Source organism: Lepidochelys kempii, chromosome 6 (assembly GCF_965140265.1).
Source record: "Lepidochelys kempii isolate rLepKem1 chromosome 6, rLepKem1.hap2, whole genome shotgun sequence".
Classification (NCBI taxonomy): domain Eukaryota; kingdom Metazoa; phylum Chordata; order Testudines; family Cheloniidae; genus Lepidochelys; species Lepidochelys kempii.
In genome coordinates, this window is record NC_133261.1 from 723,525 (window position 1) to 737,660 (window position 14,136).

General features: G+C 73.3%; 2 protein-coding genes across 8 annotated transcripts; both read right to left on the reverse strand.

Annotated features, from left to right (window-relative positions):
* Nucleotides 1-1,653: 1,653 nt before the first annotated feature.
* TMEM219 (transmembrane protein 219) lies at nt 1,654-8,992 on the reverse strand. Of its 7 annotated transcripts, none has more exons than XM_073346451.1 (6): nt 8,905-8,992; nt 6,744-6,910; nt 5,374-5,605; nt 4,811-4,928; nt 4,613-4,727; nt 1,654-1,884 (listed from the first exon to the last, which is right to left on the reverse strand). In XM_073346451.1, exons 1-6 carry the CDS (start codon nt 8,975-8,977, stop codon nt 1,756-1,758), a joined length of 834 nt encoding a protein of 277 aa, XP_073202552.1. In that variant the 5' UTR covers nt 8,978-8,992; the 3' UTR covers nt 1,654-1,755. The 7 variants fall into 7 exon arrangements, with proteins under 7 accessions (XP_073202552.1, XP_073202553.1, XP_073202555.1 ...); XM_073346452.1 differs by lacking the exon at nt 8,905-8,992 and adding an exon at nt 8,796-8,881; XM_073346454.1 differs by lacking the exon at nt 8,905-8,992 and adding an exon at nt 8,631-8,757.
* Nucleotides 8,993-9,285: 293 nt separating this feature from the next.
* Nucleotides 9,286-13,094, reverse strand: LOC140912279 (uncharacterized). Its single transcript, XM_073346456.1, has 4 exons — nt 12,793-13,094; nt 10,480-11,259; nt 10,085-10,117; nt 9,286-9,660 (listed from the first exon to the last, which is right to left on the reverse strand). The coding sequence occupies exons 1-4, from the start codon at nt 12,929-12,931 to the stop codon at nt 9,611-9,613; spliced, it is 1,002 nt and encodes a 333-aa protein (XP_073202557.1). The 5' UTR covers nt 12,932-13,094; the 3' UTR covers nt 9,286-9,610.
* Nucleotides 13,095-14,136: the final 1,042 nt, after the last annotated feature.

Consider the following 14,136-nt stretch of genomic DNA (forward strand, 5'->3'; position numbering starts at 1 on the left):
CGTGCGCGGAGAGAGGGGCGCGGGCTAAGGAGCAGTGATCGCGGATTGGACGAGGCCCAGGGGGCGGGGCGGACAGTTGGGTGGGGCGGGGATAAACCGGCTCAAGGAACGGTTCTGGGGGGAGACTGGGGTAGTGCTGGGCGGGCGTGGCTAAAGGGAGCCAGGCGGCCGAGGAAGACTTGGCCGGGAAGCGCATTGTGATTGGCGCGGAGCCCCGGAGGGGGCGCGGCCAACGAGCAACGTCTCGGCCCGCCGTTACCAGGGCAGGGTTGGGACAGCGCTTGCGCAGAGAGGCCGGGAGGGGGAAAGGCGGGAAAACGGGAACAGGAGCTAGAGTGGCCGTGAAACCTGTACTCCAAACCGCCCGCCCCGTGCCGAGCCCCGCCCCCCGTGTCCTCCCAACCGCCCGCCCCGTGTCCTCCCAACCGCCAGCCCCGTGCCGGGCCCCGCCCCCCGTGTCCTCCCAACCGCCCGCCCCGTGCCGAGCCCCGCCCCCCGTGTCCCCCCAACCGCCCGCCCCCGTGCCGGGCCCCGCCCCCCCGTGTCCTCCCAACCGCCCGCCCCGTGCCGGGCCCCGCCCCCCGTGTCCCCCCAACCGCCCGCCCGCCCCGTGCCGGGCCCCGCCCCCCGTGTCCTCCCAACCGCCCGCCCCGTGCCGAGCCCCGCCCCCCGTGTCCCCCCAACCGCCCGCCCGCCCCGTGCCGGGCCCCGCCCCCCGTGTCCTCCCAACCGCCCGCCCCGTGCCGAGCCCCGCCCCCCGTGTCCTCCCAACCGCCCGCCCCGTGCCGGGCCCCGCCCCCCGTGTCCTCCCAACCGCCCGCCCCCGTGCCGAGCCCCGCCCCCCGTGTCCTCCCAACCGCCCGCCCCGTGCCGGGCCCCGCCCCCCGGGTCCTCCCAACCGCCCGCCCCGTGCCGAGCCCCGCCCCCCGTGTCCCCCCAACCGCCCGCCCGCCCCGTGCCGGGCCCCGCCCCCCGTGTCCTCCCAACCGCCCGCCCCGTGCCGGGCCCCGCCCCCCCGTGTCCTCCCAACCGCCCGCCCCGTGCCGAGCCCCGCCCCCCGTGTCCCCCCAACCGCCCGCCCGCCCCGTGCCGGGCCCCGCCCCCCGTGTCCTCCCAACCGCCCGCCCGCCCCGTGCCGGGCCCCGCCCCCCGTGTCCTCCCAACCGCCCGCCCCGTGCCGGGCCCCGCCCCCCCGTGTCCTCCCAACCGCCCGCCCCGTGCCGAGCCCCGCCCCCCGGGTCCTCCCAACCGCCCGCCCCGTGCCGGGCCCCGCCCCCCGTGTCCTCCCAACCGCCCGCCCCGTGCCGGGCCCCGCCCCCCGTGTCCTCCCAACCGCCCGCCCCGTGCCGGGCCCCGCCCCCCGTGTCCCCCCAACCGCCCGCCCGCCCCGTGCCGGGCCCCGCCCCCCGGGTCCTCCCAACCGCCCGCCCCGTGCCGGGCCCCGCCCCCCCGTGTCCTCCCAACCGCCCGCCCCGTGCCGGGCCCCGCCCCCCGTGTCCTCCCAACCGCCCGCCCCGTGCCGAGCCCCGCCCCCCGTGTCCTCCCAACCGCCCGCCCCGTGCCGGGCCCCGCCCCCCGTGTCCTCCCGCCCCCCCCGCGTCGGGCCCCACGTGCCGCCTCCCAGGCCCCCACAGAGCCAGGCACACACAGGCCCCGCGTTTCCCATTTATTGGGCGAGGCCGGGCCCCGGCAGGCGCCGGCGGGGTAGGTGGGTCCCGGCCCGGCTCCCGGAGGGGCGGGGCGGGGCGGCCGCCCCTAGAGCCGCCCCCGGGCGTGGCGGGCGGGCGGCAGGCAGAGGCCGGCGGCGCCCAGCAGCAGGGCGCAGAGGGACAGCGCCGTCAGGCCGGCCAGCAGGAGGCGCTGGCTGCACAGGCGGCGATCCTCCTGCGGGGAGACGGAGAGGCGGAGACTGGGGCTGGCGCCGGGGCATCCCTGGCCCCAGCCCCCCGCTGCCCCTAGGGCGCCCCCTGCACTGTCGCCCCGCCCCCCGGGACGGCCCCGCCCCCTGCGGGACCCTGTCATTCCGCCCCGCCCCCTGCGGGGACCCTGTCATTCCGCCCCGCCCCCCGGGACGGCCCCGCCCCCTGCGGGGACCCTGTCATTCCGCCCCGCCCCCTGGGACAGCCCCGCCCCCTGCGGGGGACCCTGTCATTCCGCCCCGCCCCCTGCGGGGACCCTGTCATTCCGCCCCGCCCCCCGGGACGGCCCCGCCCCCTGCGGGGACCCTGTCATTCCGCCCCGCCCCCCGGGACGGCCCCGCCCCCTGCGGGGGACCCTGTCATTCCGCCCCGCCCCCCGGGACGGCCCCGCCCCCTGCGGGGGACCCTGTCATTCCGCCCCGCCCCTGCGGGGACCCTGTCATTCCGCCCCGCCCCCCGGGACAGCCCCGCCCCCTGTGGGGGACCCTGTCATTCCGCCCCGCCCCCCGGGACAGCCCCGCCCCCTGCGGGGGACCCTGTCATTCCGCCCCGCCCCCCGGGACGGCCCCGCCCCCTGCGGGGGACCCTGTCATTCCGCCCCGCCCCTGCGGGGACCCTGTCATTCCGCCCCCCCCCTGGGACAGCCCCGCCCCCTGCGGGGGACCCTGTCATTCCGCCCCCCCCCGGGACAGCCCCGCCCCCTGCGGGGGACCCTGTCATTCCGCCCCCCCCCCTGGGACAGCCCCGCCCCCTGCGGGGGACCCTGTCATTCCGCCCCGCCCCCTGCGGGGGACCCTGTCATTCCGCCCCGCCCCCCGGGACAGCCCCGCCCCCTGTGGGGGACCCTGTCATTCCGCCCCGCCCCCCGGGACAGCCCCGCCCCCTGCGGGAGACCCTGTCATTCCGCCCCGCCCCCTGCGGGGACCTTGTCATTCCGCCCCGCCCCCTGGGACAGCCCCGCCCCCTGCGGGGACCCTGTCATTCCGCCCCGCCCCCCGGGACAGCCCCGCCCCCTGCGGGGACCCTGTCATTCCGCCCCGCCCCCCGGGACAGCCCCGCCCCCTGCGGGAACCTGTCATTCCGCCCCGCCCCCCGGGACAGCCCCGCCCCCTGCGGGAGACCCTGTCATTCCGCCTCGCACCCTGCGGGGACCCTGTTATTCCGCCCCGCCCCCCGGGACAGCCCCGCCCCCTGCGGGGACCCTGTCATTCCGCCCCGCCCCCCGGGACAGCCCCGCCCCCTGCGGGAACCTGTCATTCCGCCCCGCCCCCCGGGACAGCCCCGCCCCCTGCGGGGACCCTGTCATTCCGCCCCGCACCCTGCGGGGACCCTGTTATTCCGCCCCGCCCCCCGGGACAGCCCCGCCCCCTGCGGGGACCCTGTCATTCCTCCCCGCCCCCCGGGACAGCCCCGCCCCCCGGGACAGCCCCGCCCCCTGCGGGTCCCTGTCATTCCGCCCCGCCCCCTGGGACAGCCCCGCCCCTCGGGACAGCCCCGCCCCCTGCGGGGGACCCTGTCATTCCGCCCCGCCCCCTGCAGGGACCCTGTCATTCCGCCCCGCCCCCTGGGACAGCCCCGCCCCCTGCGGGGGACCCTGTCATTCCGCCCCCCCCCTGCGGGGGACCCTGTCATTCCGCCCCGCCCCCTGGGACAGCCCCGCCCCCTGCGGGGGACCCTGTCATTCCGCCCCCCCCCTGCGGGGGACCCTGTCATTCCGCCCCGCCCCCTGGGACAGCCCCGCCCCCTGCGGGGGACCCTGTCATTTCACCCCGCCCCCCGGGACGGCCCCGCCCCCTGCGGGGACCCTGTCATTCCGCCCCGCTCCCTGCGGGGACCCTGTCATTCCGCCCCGCCCCCCGGGACAGCCGCGCCCCCAGCGGGGACTCTGTCATTCCGCCCCGCCCCCCGGGACAGCCCCGCCCCCTGCGGGGGACCCTGTCATTCCGCCCCGCCCCCCGGGACAGCCCCGCCCCCTGCGGGGTCCCTGTCATTCCGCCCCGCCCCCTGCGGGGGACCCTGCCATTCCGCCCCGCCCCCCGGGACAGCCCCGCCCCCTGCGGGGACCCTGTCATTCCGCCCCGCCCCCCGGGACAGCCCCGCCCCCTGCGGGGACCCTGTCATTCCGCCCCGCCCCCCGGGACAGCCCCGCCCCCTGCGGGGACCCTGTCATTCCGCCTCGCCCCCCGGGACGGCCCCGCCCCCTGCGGGGGACCCTGTCATTCCGCCCCGCCCCCCGGGACGGCCCCGCCCCCTGCGGGGACCCTGTCATTCCGCCCCGCCCCCTGAGACGGCCCCGCCCCCTGCGGGGACCCTGTCATTCTGCCCCGCCCCCTGTGGGACCCTGTCATTCCGCCCCGCCCCCTGAGACAGCCCCGCCCCCTGCGGGGGACCCTGTCATTCCGCCCCGCCCCCTGAGACAGCCCCGCCCCCTGCGGGGACCCTCTCATTCTGCCCCGCCCCCTGCGGGACCCTGTCATTCCGCCCCGCCCCCTGGGACAGTCCCGCCCCCTGCGGGGGACCCTGTCATTCCGCCCCGCCCCCCGGGACCGCCCCGCCCCCTGCGGGGACCCTGTCATTCCGCCCCGCCCCCCGGGACAGCCCCGCCCCCTGCGGGGGACCCTGTCATTCCGCCCCGCCCCCCGGGACAGCCCCGCCCCCTGCGGGGGACCCTGTCATTCCGCCCTCCCCCTTACCGGGCTCAGCATGGTGGCCAGGGCGGGGTCCGGCTGGTACTGGGGCGGGTAGCAGCACCCCGGCTCCGCCCGGGACTGGGCAGCCAGATCCCCCACAATGCAGAGGGGCGGCGCCCTGCAACCAGACCACAGGGGGGAGTGAGGGGTTAAGACAGCAAAGGCTCCTCTCCCCCACCCTGCCCGCCCCACATGGCTCACCTGGTTTGGGGTAGCAGGGAGGGGAGGCCTGCCAGGCTCAGACAGCTGCCCTGGGGGCTGGGGCCGGGGGGCCACGGGGTGACGACCACCAGGCGGATCGGCTGCTGGGCGTCTGGACCTGTTGGGGGGGAGTCAGTGCAGCAGCTAAAGAGCCCGGGGGGGGGGCAGAGTGGGGGGAGGGGCAGGGGAGAGGAACAGTCCCGGGGGACACGGCGGGGGGAGGGGCAGTGGAGGGGGAGGGGAGCGGCTCGGGGGACACGGCGGGGGGAGGGGAGGGGCAGGGCAGGGGAAGGGGAGCGGCTCCGGGGGACACGGCGGGGGAGGGGAGGGGCAGGGGGAGGGGAGCAGCTCCGGGGGACGCGGCGGGGGGGAGGGGAGCGGCCTGGAGGGGCAGGGCAGGAGGACTGAACGGCTCCACGGAGAATGGCTCAGGGGGGCTCGGTGGAGGGAGGGGAGCGACCCTGGGGGGCAGGGCAGGGGGAGGGGAAAGGCCCCGGGGGACACGGCAGGGGGAGGGGAACATCCCCAGCAGGCAGGGCAGGGGAACGCCGCCCCCCACTCACCCCCAAGTCCCAGCTGGTGGCCGGTGACCGTCAGAGCCAGGCGGGTGGCGTTGGGTCGCCCTCCCCCGGGGAGGTTGAAAGTTAGGCCCACCAAGACCGAGAGGGCTGGGGGGGCCCCGGGTGAAGGGGGGGCAGCCCTGGGGGTGGGGGCCAGGGTTGTTGGCCCCCCCCACGTCCCGTTGTCGGTGCAGAACCTCAGGTGGCTCAGGGACTCCAGGAGCGAGTTCCAGTCCTGGGGGGAGAATCAGAGCGTGACCTCCCACTCCCCCCGCCCACCCCCTCCATTGCTGCCCCGCCCCCTCCATCACCCCCTCACCTCCTCCTTTGCCCCCTCCATTGCTCCCCCGCCCCCTCCGTCCCATCCCCCGCCCCCTCCTTCACCCCTCCACCTCCTCCTTCGCCCCTCCTTCGCTCGCCCGCCCCCTCCGTCACCCCGATCACTGCCCCGCCCCCTCTGTCCCCTCCCTCACCCTCTCCTTCACCCCCCACCCCCTCTGTCCCGTCCCCCGCCCCCTCCTTCACCCCCTCACCTCCTCCTTCACCCGTCCGCTCCTTCCCTCACCTCCTCCTTCGCCCCCTCCATTGCTCCCCCACCCCCTCCCTCAGCCCCCATCACTCCCCCGCCCCTCCGTCACATCTCCCGCCCCCTCCTTCACCCCCCCACCTCCTCCTTCGCCCCTCCTTCGCTCGCCCGCCCCCTCTGTCACCCCCGCTCACTGCCCCGCCCCCTCTGTCCCCTCCCTCACCCCCTCTGTCCCGTCCCCCGCCCCCTCCCTTACCCCCTCACCCCCTCCTTCGCCCCCTCCATTGCTCCCCCGCCCCCCCACCCCATCACTGCCCCGCCCCCTCTGTCCCCTCCCTCACCCCCTCCTTCATTCCCCCACCCCCTGTCCCGTCCCTCACCTCCTCCTTCGCCCACCCACCCCTTCCATCACTGCCCCACCCCCTCCTTCACCCCCTCCATTGCTCCCCCGCCCCCTCTGTCGGGTCCCTCACCCCCTCCTTCACCCCCCGCCCCCTCTGTCCCGTCCCCTGCCCCCTCCTTCACCCCCTCACCTCCTCCTTCGCCCACCCTCCCCTTCCATCACTGCCCCACCCCCTCCCTCACCCCCTCCTTTGCCCCCTCCATTGCTCCCCTGCCCCCTCTGTCGGGTCCCTCACCCCCTCCTTCACCCCCCGCCCCCTTTGTCCCGTCCCCTGCCCCCTCCATTGCTCCCCCGCCCCCTCTGTCCCATCCCCTGCCCCCTCCTGCCCCCCCTCCTTCGCTCCCCCGCCCACTCCGTCCCGCCCCCTCCAACCCACTCCTTCACCCCCCGCCCCCCCAGTCCCATTCCTCCCCCTCCATCGGTACCCCCCCTCCCCCCGCTGACCTGGGTGATGTCAGGGTCCCTGACCTCGTGCCATTGGATGTAGGCGGCCAAGGCGAGGAAGGCGGCGGCCAATGAGAAGAGGCAGAGGCAGAAGCAGACCAGGGGTGGGCGCCGCTCCAGGCAGAGTCGCAGGGAGCCCAGCAGGGGGCAGCTCAGCATGGCGACGCCTGGGGGGCACACGGGGCTCAACAGAGGGACCCTGCCCCTGGGCAGCGGAGGAGGGGACCCCAGGGCTGAGTGTCTGCCAGGTGGGCACAGAGCCGGGGGGGAGACGGGGGATGGACACACGGGGGGGAGATCAGGGGAGCGCAAACTTTTTGGCCTGAAGGCTGCATCTGGGATCGGAAACTGTATAGAGGGCCAGGTACAGAAGGCTCTGCCCCCCAAACTGCCTGCCCCCCCATCCACCCCCCAACAGGTCCCCCGGGGCCCCGCCCCCATCCAACCCCCCCTTCCCCTGACTGCCCCCCAGGATCTTCCACCCCTAACCATCCCCTGCTTCCTGTCCCCTCACTACCCCTCAGGACCCCCTGCTCTGGGGGGGGCGGACAGCAAGCAAGGCCAGGCTAGGGTCGGTGTGGGAGGGGCTCCAGGGGGGCAGACAGGGGGGGTGGAGGGCAGGCGGGGGCAGACGGGGGGGTGCAGGGGGCCAGGCTGGGTTGGGTGTGGGAGGGGTTCCGGGAGGGAAAGAGCGGACAGCGAGCGAGGCCAGGGTGTGGGAGGGGCTCCGGGGGGGCAGACAGGGGGTGGAGAGCAGGCGGGGGCAGACGGAGGCCAGGCCGGGGTGGGAGGGGCTCCAGGGGCGGCAGACGGGGGGTGGAGGGGGCCAGGCCGGGGTGGGGGGTGGGAGTGGCTCCGGGGGGGGCCAGGCCGGGGGGGGGCCTCGGGGGGGGCAGGCGGAGGCCAGGCCGGGGTGAGGGGTGGGAGGGGCAGACGGGGGGCGGGGGTGGGAGTGGCGACGGGGGGGGCCAGGCCGGGGTGGGGGGGCCTCGGGGGGGGCAGGCGGAGGCCAGGCCGGGGTGGGAGGGGCTCCGGGGGGGGCAGATGGGGGGTGGAGGGGGCCAGGCCGGGGTGGGGGGTGGGAGGGGCTCCAGGGGGGGCAGACGGGGGTGGGGGTGGGAGTGGCTCCGGGGGGGGCCAGGCCGGGGTGGGGGGGCCTCGGGGGGGGCAGGCGGAGGCCAGGCCGGGGTGGGGGGTGGGAGGGGCTCCGGGGGGGGCAGACGGGGGGTGGAGGGGGCCAGGCCGGGGTGGGGGGTGGGAGTGGCTCCGGGGGGGCCAGGCCGGGTGGGGGGGCCTCGGGGGGGGGCAGGCGGAGCCCAGGCCGGGGTGGGAGGGGCTCCGGGGGGGGCAGACGGGGGGTGGAGGGGGCCAGGCCGGGGTGGGGGGTGGGCAGCGGGACCACGGGCACGGGGCGGTACCGGTACGAGGCCAAGAGCCCACTGTCAGCCCGGACGTTTGGTCCCCGCGGGCGGGGCCGCGCAGCGGGGTCCGCGGGCGGGGAGGGGCGGGCGGCGCGGTCCCTTTAAGAGGCCGCGGGGACCCATTTCCTCTTCTGCTGCCGTGGCCCTTTACGACAGCACCAACCTCGCGGATACCGCAGCCCGGAGGCGCATGCGCTTTCCTGGCCTTGACTCGCGGCCCAGTGAACTCGGGTCCTCCAAGTGCGCACAGAGCGGCCGCGCGGTGACGCTACGGCGGCCATTTTCGAACGGGGCAAAAAATGCCCTTAAAGGGGGAGGCGGCCCGAAGGTCGCGCTCGCGGTGTTAACCTGGGGCCGTTTGAAGAGCTGCTGGGGCTCGCCACCTACCAGTGCCCCTCTGTGATCACCCCGCCCCAAACCCCCACCCCTGCCCCACCTCCTGGCTCCCCTCTGAGCGATGCATCACCCCGGGGCTGCTGCCTTCTCCTTTCCCATCCCTCTGCGCGCAGCTGGCCCCGGCCTCAGGCCTGCCCGAGAACCACTGGGGAAGGGACCCAGCGCCGCATGGGACCTGCGGTTCCGGGGCCCCCTTTGCCTGGCTGGCCATACTACATCTCCCATGAGACACCACCTGAGGGAAGAGCACGGCGCAGCATGGGCGATGTAATCCAACCAGCAAGCCAGGTCTACACAACCCTGGCCCCCAGAACAATTCCCATAGGCCACCAGGGCTGCCCCACCTCCTCTTCCACCTGCATCATGGGAGATGTAGTCCTCCCAGGGAGCCTCCTCCTCAGACACAAGGGACTCCATTCAGGCACTTCTACCGCTCGCTACAGATGGAGACAGTGATGCATTATGGGGGATGTAGTTCAGGTCCTCCAGCTCCATCTCCTCAGTCGGAAGGCCTCTCCCATGACGCTGCTGCCTGCCCCTGACTCATCATGGGAGATGTAGTCCGGCCAGAGAAATCAGCAGAAGGGACGCCATGGTGCGTGATGGGATATGCAGTCCCAGCCAAGCTGGCTACAGCTCCCACAATGCATTGTGGCAGCCTCGGGAGGGAATAGGCTCCGGGGATCAGGCAGCCGCAGAGCGGAAGAAGCAGACAAACAGGGGGGTGAATTTAAATAAATTCATTTTGATTTAATCTGCGACGGCCCAGAGCTGCAACTCAGTGGGGACGGAACAAAAAACCGGGACAAAGAGGGAAATTAAAACCGTCGTGAAAGCGGAAGGGGGCGGGGGGGGCTGCACGCAAGGGAAGGGCAGCCCTGGGAACGGGGGGGCCAGAGGATAGACATGGAACTGTGGTCTCCCCATGGATCCCACCGGCTCCATGCCACACCCAGCTGCGGTGAGTCTTGAGGCCAAGTCTTCATGGGGGGGCCTGTCCCTCCCCCGCCTGGCTCACAGCGACATCCCCGTCCCTGGGAGGCCCCGCGTTTAACCCTTGCCATCCAGGGGGTCAGCATAGACCGTGACTCTGCCGGGAGCTGCAGGAGAGGGAGAATGGAAAATGGGGTTAGGGAGGTCTGGCCCATGGAGCTTGCCATTCCACAATAGCCCCCGGGGAACCAGGAGTCCGGGCTGGTTCCCCAGGGCGACCCCCAGATACCAGTGCAGGGGAAGGGGACCCTGGTGCTCTCCCATTTCCGACCACAATCATGAAGGGGGCGATGTGGAATAGTGGCAAATTCAGGCCAGCTCAAAGGGAAGCCCTTTTCCACACAGAGGCAGGGTGGGCTGTGGAACTGCCCGACACTGGATGTTCTGAAGACTGTGAACCACGCAGGACCAGCCAGAGCAGGAGCAGCTGGCCCCAGCATAACCCCAGCCATAGGTTCGAGGGCTGGGGAACAGGAGGTACCACTGCCGAACCTCCCTGCACTGGCCTAGGGGCTCCAGGGAGACCCTTACCTTGTCTGTGCAGCTTCCATATATGATCCCATGCTGGGGAGACAGAAGGGGAAGGAGGTTAGACCAGGAGAGTCAAACCCAGGAGGCCTCCAGACATGAAGGGGGCAGCACCCCCAAGTCTGATCAGCCCCCCGCCTTGCCCTCAAACTGACACTTTGAGACCATAGAGTGACACACTTCAGCCCTTCCCTCCCACCCAGGGGCCCTCTCTCACCACGGTGCCCCCAACTCAGTGGTTCTTGAAAGCCTGAAGGTAGATTGTCCCCCCACCCCCCGCTCTGCCGGTGCCCCTCACTCCTGATCCACAGCCCCCTGCTAGCCCAGCCCCGGGCTCCCGCCGAGCTCTGCCGGTGCCCCTCACTCCCGACCCGCAGCCCTGCCAGGCCAGCCCTCACCTTCCGTGTGATAGTCCCGTGCCTCCTCCCAGTCTTTGTGGCTCATCTGTTCCCAGCAGTCCCTGCTCTCCCCTGCAGCGGGCACCAGCCCCTTGGCAGGGCTGCCCGGCCCCTGCAGTCCCAGGGCTGCCATGGGGGGGGGTTCCTCCTGGCCTGAGGGCAGGGGATTGCCCCCGCCCTGGCCGGCGCCCGGCTCATTGATGAAGGACAGCCCCCACTGGTTCTGGAAGATGGCCCCCAGATGAGGCTCGGCAGGGGGTGCAGGGGAGCAGTTGGGCAGCGGGCCGGCGGTGCGGAGGGCGGAGGCTGGCACACAGGCCGGCTGGCGCTCCAGGTTCTCCTTCAGCTTGCTGGCATAGCTGATCTTGGGGAGGGTGCGGGCACGGCTGCTGTCCACGGGGAACGCTGGCGGTGGGCGGAACAGGGCCCATGGCTCTGGCACCTTCTCAGCATCCTCCAGGGCTCGGCCGGCACGCTCTGGGCTGTGGGGGGGCTCAGGGAAGGGGCGCCGCCGGCCAGCCCAACCCCCCCGCCCCTCCCCGGCGCCATGCCCGTTGGTGCTGGGCCCCCACTCCTTGGCCCCGGGGCGGTAGCTCCTGCGGTGAGGGTTGTGGAAGGGCCGAGGGTGAGGGTGATAGCGGTGGGGGTAGCGGTGGGGGGCGGGCGGCCCCGCCTCGCGCTCCGACAGCTGCAGGTTGCGGATGTTGAGGGTGTTGGAGGGGCTCAGGGGGGCGCCTCCCTCTGCAGCCTCCGGGCTGTGGCCGTTGGACTCCCAGGTGCCTGCGGGAAGCAGACAGGGGGTGAGCAGGACACCTGGGTTCTAGTCTTGCCCTATCCCAAACCAAGCTTCAGGACGCCTGGGTTCCATCCCAGCTCCGGGAGGGGGTGGGGTCCAGTGGTTACAGCAGGACTCCTGGGTTCCCCCTGCTTCAGACAATAACACCCATCCATCTGCCCCCTCTTCCACCAGCTTCCCACATGAAGGCTCAGACCCCTGGCACCCCCCAGGCCACGGGCTGAGGATGGACACGGGTCACTTGCCTAGCCTTGTGATGCGGCCACCTCTGTGGGCTGTGGAAGGTGCTCAGTGGTTTGATAGCAAAGGAACAGGCCTCTGGCGCCATCAGGAGAGGGGCAAAGGAAGGAACATCCCCCTGCCTGTCACTCCCCCCACAGCACCCCCTGCCCCCCCCGGTGCCCCCTTCCCATCCCACTCCCTGTGGTGCCCCCTGTCTGTCCTTACCCCCGCACCCGGCTCCCTGCCCGTCCCGCTCCCCGTGGTGCCCCCTGCCCAACCTTCCTCCCCCCGGCTCCCTGCCCGTCCCGCTCAACCCCCCAGCTGTCCCTGGCCATCCCACTCCCACAGTGCCCCCTGCCCATCCTCCCTCCACCCCAGCTCCCTGCAGAGCCCCCTGCCCATTCCTACCTGTCCCAATCCCCGCAGTGCCCCCAGCTCCCCCTGCCCTTTCCTCTACCCCCCATGGCGCTCCCTGCCCATCCCTCCCTCCTTCTCCCCCCGGTGCCCCCTGCTCTTTCCTCCTGCACCCCACAGCACCCCCTGCCCATCCCTCCTCCCCCCACCTCGCCCCCACCACTCCCTGTGGCACAGCACCCCCTAGCTCTGTGCTGAGTGCCTGGTCAGTCTGCTGGCAGGAGGAGGGTTACACAAGCCAAGGTTGCAGCTGGACCCCACCCTGGGCAGGGACAGCCAGGAAATCTGGGCACCTCTCAGCTGGCTGCCAGCCCCCAAATCTCTGTAACCGCCATGCCCGCTTTAATGTAGTGGGGTCACCTCCCTGCATCCCCAGATGTCCTGGATACCCCCACCTGCTGTGCCTGGTCCTCAGGATGATACCCCGCCTCCTGGTACTGGGGTACCCCCATCCTCCAGGAAGCACCCCATTTCTCCTGCTGAGATAGGCAAGGCCAGGGCAAATGGGCACCCTATGGGGGGGCCCCTTTCTTCCACAATTACAAGGGATACAGGCGGGGGGAACACAGGGGGCTCAGCAGGGGGAACGAGAGGGGATCCAGGGAAGGGGGACATGGGGGTCTTGGCAGGGGATACAGGCAGAGGGCACACAAGCTCAGTGGGGGAAATATGGGGGGCTTGGCGAGGGGAACCCCAGGCAGGGAGAATATGGGGGGCTCAGCAATGGACACAGGCAAAGGACATGGCAGGGGAACATGTGGGGTTCGGGAGGGAATTATGGGGGGCTCAGCAGGGAACACTGGCATGGGAAATATGCGGGGCTTGGCGGGGGATACAGGTGGGGAGAATATGGGGGGCACATGGGAGCTCGGTGGGGTTACCTGCTGGGATGCGGTTGGTGAGATTGTGCAGCTGCCCCTCCAGCCCCTCGGGTCGGCACCTCTCCTTCTTCAGCCCCAGCAGCCGCGGCTCTGGCTCGGGGTCGCGGTTCTCGTCTATACCCAGCTCCTCCTTCTGCATGGCCCTCGCCCCACACCCCTGCCCGGCCCGCAGAACTGCCCCAAGGGACCCCTGCACCACAGAGCCTGGGCAACCCTGGGACAGCCCCTAACGCCCCTCTACCAGCACACGGAGACTCCAGACAGCCCCTAGCAGTGCCAGGACCCTAACACAACCCCCTGCCCCCCCCCACACCCACAACACAGCCCTCTCCCCACTACCTACCCCAGGGAACTTAATAAAATCCTACCCCCCGCCCGTGCACCCCAGACACCTCCCAGCACACCCCCTGCCTCCCTGTGCGCCCCAGACAGCCCCTGCCCCTCGACACCCCCCAGCACAGCCCCCCAAGCCCCTGTGCGCCCGACACCCCCTGCCCCTCGACACCCCCCAGCACAGCCCCCCCAAGCCCCTGTGCGCCCGACACCCCCTGCCCCTCGACACCCCCCAGCACAGCCCCCCCAAGCCCCTGTGCGCCCCAGACACCCCCTGCCCCTCGACACCCCCCAGCACAGCCCCCCAAGCCCCTGTGCGCCCGACACCCCCTGCCCCTCGACACCCCCCAGCACAGCCCCCCCAAGCCCCTGTGCGCCCGACACCCCCTGCCCCTCGACACCCCCCAGCACAGCCCCCCCAAGCCCCTGTGCGCCCCAGACACCCCCTGCCCCTCGACACCCCCCAGCACAGCCCCCCAAGCCCCTGTGCGCCCGACACCCCCTGCCCCTCGACACCCCCCAGCACAGCCCCCCCAAGCCCCTGTGCGCCCCAGACACCCCCTGCCCCTCGACACCCCCCAGCACAGGCCCCCCAAGCCCCTGTGCGCCCCAGACACCCCTCAGCCCAGCTCAGCCCCTCCACCTGCCCAGGCCCCCACCCCGCTGCAGGCCGCTCACTCCAGGCCCCGCGCGCTCCCAACCGCCCGCCCGGCACATTCACCCTGGCCCCGCCACGTGATCCTCCCCCGACCCGGAACCCCCCCCCCGCGTCACATGACCGCCCGGCACCGCGCCAGGGCCCAGCCACGTGACCCGGCCGCCCAACCCGGCCTGCCCTCCCTCTGTCACGTGACCGGCCCGAAGTCACGGGACCCTAATCGCCCTCCCACCGCCGAGTATTCGGCCCCCCCCACATCTGGTCACATGACTCGCTCCTTTCCCCGCCCTCAGCCACTTGATTGGCACATACCGAGAGAGCTCGAGGGTCGCTCGCTGTGCTCAGCATCCCCC